The sequence below is a fragment of the Microtus ochrogaster genome, chromosome 5, assembly GCF_000317375.1.
Source record: "Microtus ochrogaster isolate Prairie Vole_2 chromosome 5, MicOch1.0, whole genome shotgun sequence".
NCBI classification, from domain to species: Eukaryota; Metazoa; Chordata; class Mammalia; order Rodentia; family Cricetidae; genus Microtus; species Microtus ochrogaster.
Window position 1 is genome coordinate 75,053,605 of NC_022012.1, and position 17,825 is coordinate 75,071,429.

The window sequence follows — 17,825 nt, forward strand, 5'->3', positions numbered from 1 at the left end:
AGAGGGCATCGCGTTCAGGGTTGTGTGCATTCAGGCAGCTCTGTCCCCTCCTCTGCCCTTCCCAAGTCTAACCTTCCCAGGGTAGTAAGAGCCACGGACCCCTGTGGTTAAGCTAGTCCTGTCTTGCTGTTTATGAGAAGAAGCCATGGCCATATATGGTCTTGTTAGTTCCCAGAAATGAAGACTCATAATTAAGTAACTTGCCTAAGTCATTCAGCAAGGAGGTACATGACCAGAATTAGAACCCAGACCTTCTGATTCCCAAGATGCACTTTCTTTTTCTTCCTCTTGAGACAGGGACTCATGGAGCCCAGGCTACCTTTGAACTCCCTATGTAACCAAGGGTGACATTGAATATCTGGTACTCCTGCCTCCACCTCCCAAGGGCTAAGAAGACACATATGGATCACCATGCCGTTTATGCAATGCTGGGATCAAACCCAGGCCTCCTGCACACCAGGAAAGGACTCTGCCAACTGAGCTACCCACTCCCAATGTATATTCTTTATAAAACTACCCAGCCCAAAGCATAGGGCAGGGTTATACTCCATTGACTTAGAGACTCTGAAGTTCAGAGTTCTCATCACTCACCTCTCACCCACAGCAGATACCTAAGGTAGGATCACATCAGAGGGCACCCACGACACTAGTCGCTCTCCATAGCGTGGGCATCGATAGAATTAAAACAAGCCCTCAGGGTAGGGTGACTCCTTCCTGACAATGTCTGTCCCTGAGGGAACCGTACTTGGGCCTCCTGAGGTTCTGTAACAGAGCAAGCCTTCTCCCTCTTTTATCTGTCAAGGCTACAGAAAGAACCATTGGCTGGCAGCAGGGGCATGACCCTGGAGTGGGGTATCTTTGACTGACAGGGGTCTGGTCGGTAGCCAATATCCATTCCTGATCAAGAGCCCCAAATGTAGTAATAGTGTGCCCTGCTGAGTACTGACGCATGACACCATCCGCTGAGTCCACAGACTGGACCCTTTCCCTGGGACGATCTCAGCAGACACTAAGGTGGGCACTCCTGGGAGGCCTGGGCTCTCTGATGATGGGGTCCTGTGACCTCATGACTCCTTTGCTCCCACACTTCCTTCGCGCTCTCACGTGCGTGTGTCAGGCCTAGCAGCCCTTCCCAGCGTTCCAGTTCACATCTACCTCCCCACTCCCCGACCCCAACGCTTCTCCTTTGAAGTTTCTCTCTTGCATGGTTCTAGAAACCAGCCTAGGGCTTGCTCCCCGCAGTCTAGGCAAGTGCCTCCTTTACCACATGCGCGCCCGGATCTCTCACACTTGGCATTTGCTTCTGGGCCAGCCCGGACTAGCACAGCGAAGGTAGTGGAAAAACAAGCTGCTCTGCTCCTGGGTCGCCTCCTCCCTGCCCTGGACTCCAGCTCAGGTCTGACCTGGGAAGGCCTGCAGTGGCTGCCAGTGCTAGGCTTGGTTCCTTTAAGTTCCACAAGGACAGGGGCTGGGAGTCCCCGGGTTGAAGTCCCCGGGTTGAAGTCCCCGGGTTGGTGCCGTCTCCCAGATCCAGGTCCTATTCATTGTCCAGTTTACACACCTAGGAATGCACACTGCTTTCCCCATATTTAGCGCTTTTTTTTTAAAGCCCAAGTCCTCATATAGCCTTACACTTGCTCTATAGCTGAGGATGATCCTGAGATTTAGTTTTTGCATTATTTATTTATTTTGTGTGTAAGTGTATGGGCACACAGATGCCACGGCGCATGTGTAAAGGTTGGGAAACAACTTGTGGGAGTCAACTCTCTCCTTCCATGTAGGTCCCAGGCCTAACACTCAGGCCACCAAGCTTGATGGCAAAGCAACTTTCCTGGTTAACCTTGCTCACCAGCTCCCGACCCTGAACTTCTCCCTCTCCAGTGCTAGGGTACACTGGGTGCGATGACCACACCTGGTTTTATGCAGTGCTAGAATTCCAACCCAAGGCTTCATGTCTGCTAGGAAAGCTCTCTGTTAGCTGAGCGACAGCCCTGACCCTGTGTTGAATTATTTTCTGCGTCTATTGACTTGTTTGTTTTCTGTCTATCCATTAGGTTTCGGCTCCCTGGGGAAGAGTCCTTGTCAGTCTTGTCACCTCTCAGGGCTCAGTGGGGTTCCTGGCCCAGGGCAAGTGCTGACCTCATGGCATGCTTAAATGAACGAATTAATGAAGAGACTAACTGTGAGCAGCCAGCCGGCCTCTCTTCTAGGGGGCCCTGGCGTTCTTGTAGAAAATGAGGGGGTGGACCAGAGCAGACGGTTCTGGCATAATAAGTACCAGCCGCTAATAATCACTTCAGAAAATGTTTAGTCTCATTAATCATCCAGTCAAAACAACAATTGGATATTACCTTCTCCCTATCAAAACACGGACAAGCTTTTCAAACGCTGGCAAAGGTCTCCAAACAATCTGAGGTTATGTATCAGGAGACCTAAATATATGCAGAAGCCTCGGCCTTGTAATTCCATTTCTAAGAATCTATCCTAAGGAAACAATCGTGGTTGCGGAGGAAGATTTATGCACAGAGATGTTCCCTGAAGCATTATTTATAACAGCAGAAAATGGAAGCAATTTGAATAATAATAAATAATATGTGACCAGGCTATGGAAGCACCAGGCACCTCACACACATACTTCTTATCTTCCACAAACCTGTGAGGTAGGAATGGGAGCCTCCATGTTGCAGGTGGTACCTAGAGGTTCAGGACCTGCCCAAGGTCACGCAGACAAGTGGGTGAATGATGGAGCTGGGATTTGAACCAAGGTCTGGCCATGTTTATCCTGTGCTTCATGGCTCCTCTGACAAGAAGGTGCTAGTTAAATGCGTTAAAACTGTTCGTAAGAAGGAATGTTAGATGCCAGGTGTGGTGGCGCACACCTTTAATCCCAGCACTTGGGAGGCAAAGACAGGCATATCTCTGTGGGTTCAAGCCCAGCCCAGTCTACATAGTGAGTTCCAGGCCAACCAGGGCTACACACACACACAAAACCCTCTCCAAGAGAACAAACAAATAAACAAAACAAAGGAGGAGGAGTGTTGGAGTGTTATCTAGGTTTTCATTGTTTCTCCAAATAGCTAATGATTTAAGATTAAACAAAATATGCAAATTACATACAAAGTCACAATTTTAGGCCTAAGGATATAATTCAGTGCCTGCCAAGTATATCTGAGGCTTTAGGTTCAATTCAGTACCACTGCCCCCTACCACACACACAAAAAACAAAGCAAACAACCCCAAAACAAAACTCCACAGCAGGGGCTGGAGAGATGGCTTAGTAATTAAGAGAACTGGCTTCACTTCCAGAGGAGCCGGGTTCCAGTCCCAGGGAATCCGACACCTTCACACAGACACATACATGCAGGCAAAACACCAATGCACATAAAGTAAATAAGTAAATAGATCTTAAAATGAAACCTATAACAAACAAAACATGAGCCACACAAATAAATCCTCAAGCTAAAACAAAACAAAAAAAGGACCCCATACTAAAGTCATGATCTGAAATATGAAAAGCACAGTTGTACTGGGATCTGAACTCAGATCCTCTACAAGGGCAGTATTTGCTTTAACTGCTGACCTGTCTCTCTAACCCCATTTCTTTCCTCCTCACACCCCATAGTCTCTATTCTTTTTCTTTTCTTCTTCTTTTTTAACTTGGACACAGGATTCTGTAGCCAAGGCTAGCCTTTAACTTGCTATGAAGCTGAAATTGGTCTTTTATTCCTCCTGCCTCCACCTCTGAAGGACAGAGATTCCAGGTGGTACACCTAGTTTATTGGGTGCTAGGGATGGAGTCCCGGGCTTGGTGTGCACTGGGCGTGGTGGCTTGAATGAGAATGGTCCCCATAGGTTCATACACCCGAATGCACGGTCCCCAGTTGTGGAACTGTTCTGAAAGGATTGGGAGGTGTGGTCTTGTTGGAGAAGGTATGTCACTGAGAGTGGGCTGTGAGCTTTCAAAAGCTCGTGCCAGGCCCACACTTTCTCTCTCTCTACCTGCTGCCTGTGAGTCGGGATGTAAGCTCTCAGCCACTGTTCCAGCACCATGCCTGCCTGCCTGCCTGCTGCCATGCTTCCCGCTATGATGATCATGAACTGACCCTCTGAAACTGTAAGCAAACTCCAATTAAATGCTTTCTGTTACAGTTGCCTTGGTCCTGGGGTCTCTTTACAGCAACAGAGCAGTAACAAAGACTCCAGGCAAACACTCCATCAGCTCCACTACATCCCCAGCCCTACAGTTCTATTTCTAGAAACAGGACATTTGCTTAATTGGATGATCTGTTGTAATTCTCTAAAAGTCCCTCTGAGAAGATGCTGAGGAGTGACAGCGGACAATTTGGCTTTTTATTTTTATTTTATTTTATTTTTTTTGAGACTCTGAAGCCCAGACTGGCTTTGGACTCATGACAATCTTCTGCCTGCATGTCCCCCTGCCAAGGCCTCCCTACCCCTGGGTCACCTGGGTAGTGGCTAGGGGAGGCTTGGACCCAAGTCCACATCACTGATGCTCAGGCTGCCTCCTCTGTCAGGTTTCCCTGATTTTCTTCCTTTTCCCCAGACACAGATTAATCACCAGCTAACAGGAGCCGAAAGCCACACAATGCGTGCAGCAGCTTCACAGAGTGGGCTTTTCTGCCTTTCTTTTGCTCTGATGAGATTTCTATCTCTGTGGCATCTGCTGGCTAAATCAAATCTTTCAAAGGTAATCTGCCATCATGGCTGCTGGAATTCATCTATGACAATCCAATTTCGGAGAGAACATTTAAGAGGCCTGACACCCAGACACTGTCCTCAAGGTGAATGCTCTATGGAGCAAGGTGGTCTCTTTTGTGTTTTCACAGAGCCCATAGAGGAAACAAAGCTCCCCAGCCCTGCTCCTTCCCAGGGCAACCCAAAAGCTCTCTGTGAAAGCTAGCCAGAGGGAAGGGGCAGGGAAAAGCTGTATATGGCTGGGGTTAGAGTCCTGTGTCTTCTCAAAAGGATTCTGGAGACTGGAAGCCACCATTTATTCCCAGTTCTGCACAAGTTCAGGAAGAAATGAGGCCTTTGGTGACTTCACCTCTGTTTTACTTCTAAAGACCTCAAGAGAAGTTGTCCCTGTGATGACCCAGAGTGACAGACAGACTGGAGATGGACACAGAAAGGAGAGGGGGTATATAACAGGGTTACTTTCTTAGGCAGGTAGTAAAGAACCAGCCTGCCTCCATCTTAGACTTAAAAGGCCATCTCATAGTAAAGATGAACTAGGTTCACTCCTGTTATGATTAAACCTGTTTTCCAAGGACTGGGCTATGCGCCCCCTGTCACCTGAACTACAAGTGGTCTATACTGCACATTGGAGGAATGGCAATCATGTCTTTGTTTCAAAAGGTGATTTATAACCATCCTGCAACTCTACCTTTGTTTTTAAAGTTTATATGACCCCCCCTATGGCAACCTTGTTCTGCCCACCCTGCAACCATGCCAGGAGGTTGTTAGGAATAATTGCTACACTTATATTCAGCTCCTGTAACTCTGTCTATTTTGCCTGAGAAATCCTTCATTTGGAAACTCCCTACCCCTGAGCTATAACAGCCTTGTCTTCCTCATAGCCAATGCTGACCTCTTGAAGCCTGCCTTAGGGGGAGGCAGCCCATATACCCAAATAAAAAAAAAGCTTGCTTTAATCAATTGCTTGCTTTAATTAATTTCCCCATGATGATTTGGGTTGGTGGCCTCTCTCCTCTCATCTTTGGGATTAACAGTAGATCTAAAGCTAGGACCAAGGGGACCAACCCCCACCCACTACCTGCAACTTAACTGCCTTAAGATTGGAATTGTAGGTCCTTTCCATCTGTTCCCCCCTCCTTCCCTCCCTCCCTTCCTTCCTCCTTCCCTTCCTTGCTTCCTTCCACCCTTCCTATTTTTCTTTTTTTAAAATAAGATCTCATAGGGCCCATTCCGGCCTCTAAGTAGCCAAGGATGACCTTGAACTTCTGATCCTCTTGCCTTTGTCTCCAATGTGCTGGAATACAGGTGTGTGCCACCATGCCCAGTTTATATTGTACTGGAGATGGATGCATGCCAGGCAAAGGCTCTAACAACTGAGGCACACCCCTAGTTGCAGGTCTTTGCTTTCTTTATATCCCAAGAGAAGGCTCTATCTATAGTGAACCAAAGCTTCATGGGAGGAAGAAGGCTGAGCTGTGTCCACACAAAGAGAGAGACCTGTCCTTGGGTGCATTAGGACAAAACCAGGAGCAGCAAGGATTCAGTCAAACCAGAGGCTCTCATCTCAAACGTCTTGCTTCCCCTATCCGACCTGGACATTTGGCACTGACTGGAAGCATCTTTGGGAGTCAGAACTTGGGGAAAGGTGAATATTTAAGAAGCAAGTGGGCAGAGCTACCTAGAAGGATGCACTGTGTAAAATGGATTCAGTGATTCCTGTCACTAAAGACTGAGGCAGTGGTGACAGAGGTGGACAAGGCAGGGTGCTGGTGTCCTTGGGGGTCCAGGCTCTCCCCACGGAGGTAGTGCTTTGAAGTCGAAGCAGCCTGCCTAGAGCTGAGCCGGCAGGCCCCTCCCAAGGACCCGTGCCTAAGGAGGGCTCTTGCCTCCCGGTTCCTTGAGACATGACACACGTTAAAGACAGTAAAGCAAACAATCATTAATATTGGATGGGCTGAGATTAGCGACAGAGAAGAGGGAGTCCTTCCAGATTAATAATACATGGAGGACTCCTTCAGAAGGAAGATTAACTATGCAGGGCACGGTCGCCCGGGCGTGGGAGGAAAACAATAGCTTTTTAATTTGGGGCTTGAGTGGATCTCTGTGGTGGGGACTCTTCCTGAATGGAAAGCTCATCAGCCTTCTTGGTTTCCCAGCAGGGATGGGGTGTGCCCGTGCTGTCTTCCACCTACGAGCTGTGTCCTCATCTCCATACTTAGGACTCAGCCTTCTTACCCTGTCCTTCAGTCCGGGCCAAAGGCCACCTCTTCCAGGATGCCTTTCCTGACCAGCATGGTGGCTTCTTGTGATCTTTTATGCACATATCCAAGGTCACAGTGACTTGGACACCTGTTGGACCCAGCAGAGCCAGGGGCATGCATTTCTACCTAATATTTGTCAACCTCTGATGTTGGGTACAACATACACTTAATGGGATGCCATGGTTTGGCTGAATGAATTAGGTCCATTAGGACACAAAGCAAGGCTATGAGACACTCCTGAATGTGCCTGGTATTGGAAGGATATTCTAGAAAGTGTCTGATATCAGTGCATACTCAGAATCTAAGGTCCTGGGAGCACCCGGGCTTCCCTTTTGTAGCCTAGCCTGCCCTGTGGGGGCACTCCATGTTTGTTGAATGAATATCAAGGCACAGAAATGTTCAAGTCATGCACAGACCTGCTGGCTTGGCTCTAGGCTCTCTCGGTATAGTTCTCTGAGAGGCCACCAAGGAATCACATTCATCTAAACTGATACGTGCCAAGATGCCCTGCTTGCTGTGATGGGAAGTTCCAGGGTGACATGTGAGAAACCAGACACTGGAGGTGAAGAGGGACCTCAGAGCAGAGGCCTTCTCTGCCTGGCCGTCTGCAGAGCACCCACTGTCTAGGCCAGCCTGTCTGCCCCTTACTGTCCCGATAGCAGGCAGTCGGATAGAGGGTAGTGAGAGGCATCTCAGGGGCTGACAGACCCACTTACTACCAGAAGGCTGGGCAGCAGGAGCAGCAAACAGGAAGGGGTGGGCCAGGAGGCTGGGACCATTTGCTCTTCTTCTTCCTAGGCTCAGTCCTCTCAGAAAGTAGGAGAGACTAGCTACTGTCCATAGACTTCCAAGCCATTCTGGGCATAGAGGCCAACCTGTCCTTCCTGTTCTCCCTCCTGGCCAGGGCTTCTCTGGGTCCCGGGAGGGGCTTTCTGTGGTTAGAGGCTCAGGGTGAAGAAGAGGACTCTCCAAGATAGCTCACCAGACACCATGCCATGACCCCTATCACCCCAACCCACCTTGGCCCCCAGAACCATCCAATTCTAGTCCCCCATTTCTGTCAGTTATTCCTATGTGAGGCTTGAGACTGACTCTTTGTAAAGCCCAGGCAGCTGACCGTGGAGAACAGGAGGCAGATGACCTAAGGTCTGTCCTGACTCTAGTGGCTGACTGGCCACTCTGGAGGTGGGGCCACAGCCCAGGAAGCCTTTCTCCATCCTGGGGCCCATTCAACCCCTGCCCCAGGCTTACCTGTCCACAGATCATACCTGATAGTGTTCTCAGTGTCACAGGGACAGGGCAAGGTGCAGCCTGGGCCGTGCAAGCCCTCGGGGCATAGCCGCTCCTGGCAGCTAGGGCCCTTGTAGCCAGGCTCACACTCACAAGCACCTGTGGTCGGTGAACATTGACCTCCGTTGTGGCAGTCACAGCGTTGAGAGCACCGGAAACCAAAAGTTCCAAAGGGACATTCCTCTTGGCACCTGTGGGAGAGCAGAGCAGGATGAAGCTGTGGGCCAAAGCCCTTGCTGGCCTTCTCGATGCATTTGCACAGACCCCTCCTCACTTGGAATGCCTGGTGTGTTCCTTCCCTTCCAGTCTCCCCCCCCCCCGTTTCCATGGAAACTTCACTCTGGTCTCCTTAGCAGCCAGGATGAGCACATTATCAGTGTCATGATGCAAAACTTTGTTTCTTTTTCATTGGAAACACTGTGAGGAGGCTGGGGGCGGTGGTGCATGCCTTGTTGAAAAGTTTCTGCACCCTGATAAGCCTCTCCGCAGATGCGATAATCCAAATCAGACCACATCAAACCGAATTAGAAAAAAACCGAGGTTTAATAGATACCATGCTCCCAGATGGCTTTCCAGCCCCCCAGAGAGGAGACGGGAAAGGAAAACCACGTGTCTGTTTCTGGGGGCAGCTTAAATTCCCTGTGGGAGTGGTCTTGAGCATCTCTGGGAGAGGGGTCATCATTTGATGGGCTTTCTGAGATGCAGCAGGGTTTGGAGAGAGAGATGGGAAAGGTGGCTTGGGATGGAGCTTCTACCTGAGCATCCCAGATTCTTTGGATATATGGATGCCAAGGGCTGGGCTGAAGCTCCCACCTAAACATTCCAGACTCATATATGGATGCCAGGGGTTGGGGTGAAGCTTCCACCCGAACACTTGGGAGGTTGAAGTCTGGCTTTGAATTCACAGCAATCCTCCTGTCTCAAACTCCCGAGTGCTGGGATTACTAGTATGTGCTCTCCCGAGTCTCAAGCAGAAGCCTCTCTCCCTGTTCTGTGTGGTTCCTCCGGCCAGGGTGGAATTTCCCTTCATCAAGTTACATACTCCCAAAGACAGGCTATTTGCTCTTCCTGGGATCTGAGGATGCAAGGCAGGGGCTAGCTCTCTCTCTTATCAGCCAGTGAGCCCCCAAGGTGGAGGAGGGGTGCTTTTGGTACTATGTGAGCTCATGTAGGTAGGTGCTTGGAGGTCTTGCAACTGGGAATGCTCTAGCCTTCAGGCCAGGAGATGTCGGTCTCTTGTGTGGCCCTGCTGGCTTCCTGGCTTCTTGAATGTGCTTTAACAGCTTTAACAATTCTTGCTATCCTTACTGCAGTCCAGGGTTTATTTCCCAGGTGACACAAGCTGATTGTCACAGCAACTGGACCTTGTGAAAATAAGGGGTTACCCTGCAGGCAGCCTGTGCATGAGAGGGAAATAGCTTCTGGGGTTGGGGATTATCTATTTCTTAACTCTGATACAAATAATGAAAAACTGACCTAAACTTCAGACAGAACACTTTCTTATCATAAAATGAATTGGTAAGCCTCATCGGGTTGATTGAAGATTAAATAAGACTAATACTAGGGGCTAGAGAGATGGCTTAGCAGTCAAGAACTCCAGTTTGACTTGCAGGACCTGAGTTCTGTTCCCAGCACCTGCATTGGGCAGCTTACAACCACCTGTAACTCCAGGTCCAGGGAACCTGACACCCTCCTTTAGTCTCCCTGGCACCACACTCACACAACCCACTCCCATATACACAATTCATTCTTTAAAGTGTGTACAACTAGGCCGAGTGGCAGTGGTGCCCGCCTTTAATCCCAGCACTTGGGAGGCAGAAGTAGGTGGATCACTATGAGTTCAGAGCCAGCCTGGTCTACAAGAGCTAGTTCCAGGACAGGCACCAAAGCTACAGAGAAACCTTGTCTTGAAAAAAACAAAAACAAACAAAAATGTGTATAACTGCCAGGTGGTGGTGGCACATGCCTGCAATCCCAGCACTCAGGAGGCAGAGGCAGGAGAATCTCTGTAAGTTCGAGGCCAGCCTGGTCTACAGAGCAAGTTCTAGGACAGACTACAAAGCTACACAGAGAAACCCTGTCTCAACAACAACTACAACAACAACATGTGGAATTATCCAGAAAGGCAGCCAGGAGGCCATTATCTGTTGTTACTTTTAAAAAGATTTCTTAACTGCTGATCCACCTCTCCAGTTCTTATTAAAAGTTTTTATAGCCCTTAAAACACAGCAGATCTTTAGCCAGGCAGTGGTGGTGCATGCCTTTAATCCCAGCACTTGGGAGGCAGAGACAGGCAGATTTCTGTGAGTTCAAGGCCAGCCTGGAGTTTCAGGACAGGCACTAAAGATACACATAGAAACCCTGACTCAAAAAAAAAAACAAAAACAAAAAACCAAAACCCAAAACAAAACAAAAAACCACAGCAGATTTGACCTTCTTGCCTTAGATTCAGGCATGAAAAGGCTCAAATAAAAGAATTCTGACATATAAGGGAAGCATGGCGTAAAATGAGGACAAATGGCTACACTGTAGTAGACTTGGGCAGACAGCATCGTGTAAGAGGGATTGAGAGCAGCCAGAATACGGGGGCGGGGGGGGGGAGAGGGCTAGCCTAGGCAGCTAAAGACCAGGTGCCCTTTTTTCTATCTTTGCTGTTCTGTGCCCAGAGTGACAAAGGAGCAGAAGAGTGATTGAGAAAGAGCTTAGAGTTTCCCTCAAGGGAGAGGCTACTGCTGTCCCCTCTCAGAGCCATGGTGTGAGCAGAGGAACCTGGCTGAAGAGAGGCAGTGAGAAAGATGCAGGCTGCCCTGGGCTGCCCCAGCCTGCTGGGGCAGGAACAAAGGGAGAGGAAGGGAAGGGGGCAGACAGGAGAAAGAAAGGAGGAGCTGAGAAGGGAGGGGACAGCAAGGAGCAAGAACAGCTAAAGACCCCACTATCTAAACTGCCAATCCCCACTCAGCCTCCAGATTTCTCCAGACAGACCCCTGAGCTCTGCAGGCCTCAGGAATCTCTGAGACACCTGATCCCTTGCATCAGAATATTCCTGTCCATGTGTCTGAAGAGAGTGTCCTACCTGGCTGTATTCCAGGGGAGAGGGCACTACATCCATATGCCCAAAACAAAAGATCTAGGAATGAAATAGTGACAAGCTAATCTAGTTCCCTAGATTAGCCTCTTTTTACTTTTCTTCCCATCCACAATTTAAACAACTTATTTATTTAGAGATCAAGCAAAGACTGCTAATGAATTTTACACAAAGCACACCAATAACTGGCCCGTGGAACAGGAGGGTAATCACAGCAGGGATTAGCTCTCTACTTAAACACCCTTCCTTCCCAGTGTATCAATCTAATGTGTCCGATATTGCCATTAACAACCAGATACATTGCTCAATTAAATTACAAGTTACGTTTCGTGTTTAATTTGAACTGGATCCTGCCTATCTGGGGAGACCCGCATTATTATACCCGCTTGGTTTTAATATGCTCATGATAATTTGGGGTGGGCTAATGCAGCTGTCACCTACAAAATTAATGGAGGCAATTTTACAAAATATTAAACACCAGGCAGCCTGTTGAGGCGGGAAAGCCAAATGCTCATGGCGTTCTGTATGAACTCTCCTGAGGCGGGTTGGGAAGCAAGCTGGAAGGCCCGTGGTTTTGAAATTTTTTCTCTGCTCTGGGATCTGGGGTGAGACTCCAAGAAGAGACACTTGGGATTATGTCTGCCCTTGGTGAACCCTGAGAGAAAATGAGGTGGTTCTACTGGTGCCTGATAGCTTGCTAGAACCCTGACACCAGTTTCCAGAGCATGAACAAGGCTGGAACAAAAGGGTCCTTTCTGTTCCCAGCATTTCCTTACTTTGGGGCTGAAGATGTGACGGAAAGGTAGGCCTAGCCCTTTGATCCCCAGAGCTACAACCTGTGCTCTGTGGAGAAAAATGCTGGCACAAGGCTTAAGGATTTTAGGGTGTAAGCAAATAAGTCCAGTGCTAGCAGATAGGCTCTTTCTAGATATCTCTAAAGACTCGGAAAGCTCCAGGGAGAGCAGGGGGGAGGCCGATTTTGTTGGTCAGATCTAAAAGGTGCTGGAGCTATATGGAAGTCCGTTGGTTGAGTGCCTACCTATTATGCGGGAAGCTGTGGCTTTGATCCCTAGCACCACACTAATGGGCATGGTGACACACATCTGTACCTCAGCACTCAGGAGACGGAGGCAGGAGGTTTAGAAATTCAGATAATACTTGGCTATACTGTGAAACTGAGGCCAGCCTGGGCTATGAGAGATATTATCAACACACACACACACACACCAGCACACGCACACGCACACACACACACACCCAGAAAGGACTCACTGGGTGACTTAGCCATGATCCCTGCTTATGTCACCCAGACAAAGACCAAGAAACAAATTCCAGTACTGTATTTGCAAGCCCTGGGTCATAGCCTTTCAGAGACTGAAGTCACCGTTAGACTTACTTTTCTTACACATTTAAACGTAGTAGAACTTTGGGGGTAGGAGGACTCTCCACATGACAATTCTCATAACAAAGCTTCAGGACTCGCTACATCATTTGCAAAGCAGCAAAGCATCTGTGATCTGTACAATAAGAATGAATTCTATTGGCTGATAAACACAGTGATAGCTGGGGCCTAAAGAAGGACCTGTGATCAGCACAAGGATGGGTGCTCTTGGTGGAGGGCACAAAGCACACGGGGCCTCTTTCGAAGGGATGTGTTCTTTTCACTGAGAGACAAAGCTCAGGATATTGGGAGATCCAGGTGGAGGCTGGCTCCTCATAGAAGAGCAAAGGGTCACCAGGTGGTTTGACCATGTCACGCCAGCTTTCCAGGTGAGCAGGCAAATTCATTTCCTTCACCGGGAGGTGAGGCTGCCATGGCGCGGAATGTGTTGTACCCCCTCTACTAGCTGGGTGGCCCCCAGCTCCATGTATTCCGAACCAACTTCTTTATCCAGCTGGTGCGGCCTGGTACTGCCCAGCCTGAAGATACTGTGCAGTTCCGGATCCCCATGGAGATGACCAGGGTGGACCTCCGGAATTACCTTGAGCAAATTTTCAATGTTCCTGTGGCTACTGTGCGCACGTGGGGGCAGCATGGCTCCAACAGGAGGAGAGACCACAAGAACGTAAGAATCAAGAAGCCAGACTACAAAGTGGCCTACGTGCAGCTGGCCCATGGGCAGACCTTCACCTTCCCAGATCTTTTTCCAGAGAAAGAGCCCAGTCCTGCAGACCCTCTGGAAGAGGAGCCTCAGCAGCAGAGGCAGAGCAGCGACTCCTGGTGCCCTGGTATCCCTTCTTGGTTTGGCCTATGACCAGTGATAACAGGGACTGGATCACAGACCTAGTAAGCACAGTAGTTCTGACAAACTCAAATAAAAATCCTTTGTGGAGAAAGAAAAAAAAATTCATTTCCTCAGTTGAAGGAGACAGGCCTGTGTGATCATCAGTGCTGGTTCTCCAACGCTTACCCGAAGAATGTGTTTTCTACATGATCCCCTCTCACGTTGTCTAGAAAGAGTAACCGCATTCAGGGACCAGAGATGAGACCTGGATCCACCCACACAGAGCCAGGTGAAAGGCAGGGACTCGGCTGGCTGGCTGGCTGGGTGGTGGAGGAAGGGGACCTGGCCAGGGGTCTGTGGTTACATGTGGTCCTCCACCTCCAGTTCACCACTTGCTACACAGCTCTTCCTTTTCCCTCCTCACTGCCCCGGCCCCATTGCTTTCTTCCAGTTGGTGCAGTTGTACTCAGAAGGCAATTCCTCGGTTAGGTGTTCTGTTGCCTGTCCCCTCCACCAGGCTGGCATCATTCCAGGCTACCACTGTCTCTCTGGACCCCTGGCTCTGTCTACTCTCAGGCATTCATACAGCACAAACTGATGTCATTATCTTTCAGAGGTAACTCAATTTTGGAATAAAAATCTACTTCTATAATAACTTCAAAATGTAGGCACAGCTTTTTGTTCTCTTAGCTCTTTTGGGGGTCTCTGTAGCACTGCTTCCTTCTGTTAGTGTAGACAGGGGAAATGGAGCAGGGGGCTCACTCATCTCCTTCCCCAGTGCAAGTTTAAGGCTGTCAGACTCGGGGAGGGGTGGCACACACAGGGTTAAGAAAGGGTGAGCTGATGGATTTCCTTGATAGGACTCAGAATGTCTTCTGAGGAAAGAACCCTCAGGCTGGCCAAAGGTGCCATGGCTGGTATTCTCTACAAGGTTGCTGAGGGTAGGAACAGCTGAACATCAAAGGCAAAGAGTTAATGCCATCCTTACCTGTCCCCCATGTATCCAGCTGTACAGTGGCATTGTCCAGTCACATGATCACACTGGCCTCCATGGTGGCAAGGACAATCCTGACTACAGTTCTGGCCAAACGTCCCTGGTGGGCAGGGCTGGGCACACACTGCTCCCTGCAACAGAATTGAGGACAGGCTTGATAGGGCTCCAAAGATATCATGCTGAGGTTATAGTCTCCAAGGCCACCCCAACTTCCCAGCGTAATCTGGAGAACTGGCATTTATGCTACAGTTAGGCCCACTGAGGTCAGTTTTCTCCCAATTATTCAGCGTAGTGAAACCTGTTGTATATCAGGTGCTGGGTTAGATACCTGGGATGCAGAAAGCACGTGTAATTAATACCTGTCCTCACAGGGTCCTGGGGAGACCAGCAAGGAAGCAAAGTAGAGTACATAATGCTAGTCCTCTCATATGTACTAGTAGAGAGAGAAACAGAGAGAGAGAGAGAGAGAGAGACAGAGACAGAGAGACAGAGAGAGAGACAGAGAGACAGAGAGACAGAGACAGAGAGAGAGAGAGAGAAGATACAGGAGAGCCCCCGCTCCTGATTAAACATCCAGCTGTGGAGACCTACTCATGTCTGTGACTTTGCTAAAGCCAGCTATTATGAGAGAAGAGGACCCAGTGGAGGTGGGGAGGGAGGGAACTGGGGTGTGAAGAAGGGGGAGGAGACAGGAGGAGTGAAGGACTGGAAGGAGGGGAAATGGAAGGCTATATGACTCCCATCAGGGTATAGCATTGCAAATTTTATTTAAAAAGATTTTTAAAAAACAATTTTTATTGCTGTGTATGAATGTATATGTATGCCTTGGGCATGTGGATGTCCAAGGAGTCCAGAAGATGACTTCGGATCCCCTGGAGCTGGAGTTACAGGTGGCTGTGAGCTCTCTGACATGGGTTCAGAGAGCCGAACTTGGGTCCTCTGGAAGAGCAGCAAGTGCTCTTAACCACTGAACCATCTCTCCAGACACCAAAGTTTTAAGTTTCTTCTTTTAAAAATTGTTTTATTTTCTGTTTTATTCACATTTATGTTTTACCTCCATGCACATCTGTATGAGGGCATTGGATATCCTGGAACTGGAGTTACAGGCAGTTGTGAGCTGTCATGTGGTTGCTGGGAATTGAACCCAGGTCCTCTGGAAGAGCATCCAGTGCTCTTAACCAATGAGCCATCTCTCCAGCACAATGGTTTTTATTTCTAAAGGTAAACTTAATCAAAGTTTTTAAGAAGAAGAAAAGTCATATACAAAACCAGGAATCAAGTTATTAGATTAGTTATCTAGAAATTAGATGACAATGGAGTAATTCCTTAACATTTTGGAGAGAAAATAATTTTCAATCTAGAACTGATTGCCAAGAAGCAGGAGGGCTGTGCCTCATAGGAAAAGCCAGGATCTTTAGCACTTCAAGAATATTATCCCTCTCAAAACAAATACTTGAGCAGGGGTTTTGATAAGACAGTTTTAGATTTAAACAAAAAAGCAGTAACATCCATGGTACTTTAGGTAACTAACTGGGAGAGCCCCACCCCTCATCAGAAAAACTTTCCAGGGCTGGAGATACAGGTCAGTTAGTAGAGTGCTTGCCCAGCATGCGAGAAGCATCAGTTCTCGGCATCATATAGACTCAGTGTGGGTGCACACCTGTAGGTGGAGGCGGGAAGATTAGAAGTTCAAGGTCATCCTCTGTCATCCTCAACCACGAATCTAGTTTGAAAGTGTGACTGATATATCAGATCCTGTTAAACCAAGAAAGAAAAGAAAGAAAGGAAGGAAGGAAGGAAGGAAGGAAGGAAGGAAGGAAGGAAAAAAGAAAGAGGAAAGAGAAGAAATGTAGAAAAAGAAGGAAGAAAAATTTTTGAAAAAATAGATTCTGAGAACTAGGGACCTATCAAAAGAGAAACAAAAGGAACCCAGGAGAGTAGTGAGTATGCCATGCAAAGAGCTCACAACAGAAGTACAAGGTGTCTGGGTGCCACCTCAAAACACAAAGGCAAAAACAACCAGGGAGGGAGGCAGGGAGGGAAACAGGGAGGGAGGGAGGTACTTCTGAGGTATCTGACCTTATCGAGAGGAATTTCAGACTCCGGCTGAGCTGATGGATAAATTAGTAGCCACACACAGCCATGCTAACATAGACACACACAAACATGCTATCCTAAGCATCATGAACTTCGCAGTCCTCTCTCCGTCTTTCTTTAGGGAGCCGGCCTGTACTCTGGGATCTCCCCTCTTTCTCTGGCCTGCCTCCCTACTAGGTGGCGGCTTGTCTCCCATGTGTCTGACTTCCATGCCAACTCAAACAGTGGGAGGCCAGAATTAAATAAAAATTTAAGTTTATTTATTTATACATGTACGTGCGGGTATGCTATGGCATGCATGTTGGGGTCATAGGACAACTTGCTTGAGTCAGTCTCTTTCTTGCGTGTGGGTTCCAGGGGTTGAACTCGGGTTGTCAGGCTTGAGCACAACAGCCTATGCCACTGAGCCATCTCACCACCCTGAATCCTGTCTGTGGGCTGAAGTCATTAGTTAAGAAGTAGCAGTAAGGCATGTTAGGTAGGAAACAGAAGGAGACCCCCAAACAGACCTGGACTAGGATTGGACTCGGACTGCAAGCATTATGCACTGAGGACTGTTTTCTCTCTGCCCCACCCTCCAGTCTTAGTCTGTGGTATGCATCTGTAAAACAGTTTGTATAAACTTCAAGTCTTCATCAGACGTCTGAGCCTAGTCTCGTCTCCTGCCACCGTTTCACCCTCATGCCAGAGATAATCATTTCTCTCATGGAGAATGAAGATGATCTTCCAATTAATTAATCAATTTTTTCAACACACAGTTATTAAGCACCAATAATCACCAGCCCCCAAGAAGCTAGTTCAGTCAGGAAAAGCCTGCCAGACCGGAGCCATCTTTCCGCATCGTGTTATTGAGTTGTAATGAATTAAGTGGGAGGCTTTCAGCTCAGATTCCCCTGCTGCAGGCACCACGGAGCCTAGAGAAGCGAGGACTGTGAGGTGAGTGTGCAAAAGTGGGGCGAGAGGAGTCTGGGGGTGACAGGCGCTTGCCTGTCTTTCTCCCCATGAGCTTAGGGATTCATGGGTGACAAGAGAATTCTCTGGCTTCTGTGCAATTCTGTCCTTACTGTCTGGGGATGTCTGAAAAACATTTCAAGCTAACTCAGGCAGGAAATGCTTATGCCTACCAGTGTCCTCACCCTTGAATGGGTGGAGCCCTC

At 48.5% G+C, this 17,825-nt stretch overlaps 1 protein-coding gene and 1 pseudogene across 10 annotated transcripts in view; one reads left to right on the plus strand and one right to left on the minus strand.

Moving 5' to 3' along the window:
* The window catches only part of Megf11 (multiple EGF like domains 11), a 328,437-nt gene that overhangs the window by 53,138 nt on the left and 257,474 nt on the right, over positions 1–17,825 (minus strand). For all 10 annotated transcript variants that reach the window (XM_026779412.1, XM_026779411.1, XM_026779413.1 and 7 more), the window contains exons 8-9: positions 14,566–14,702; positions 8,246–8,458 (exon numbers count right to left, since the gene is read on the minus strand). In XM_026779412.1, the coding sequence (XP_026635213.1) occupies positions 8,246–8,458; positions 14,566–14,702 (350 nt within the window). The remainder of the gene's footprint in view (positions 1–8,245; positions 8,459–14,565; positions 14,703–17,825) is intronic.
* LOC113456085 lies at positions 13,167–13,684 on the plus strand (annotated as a pseudogene).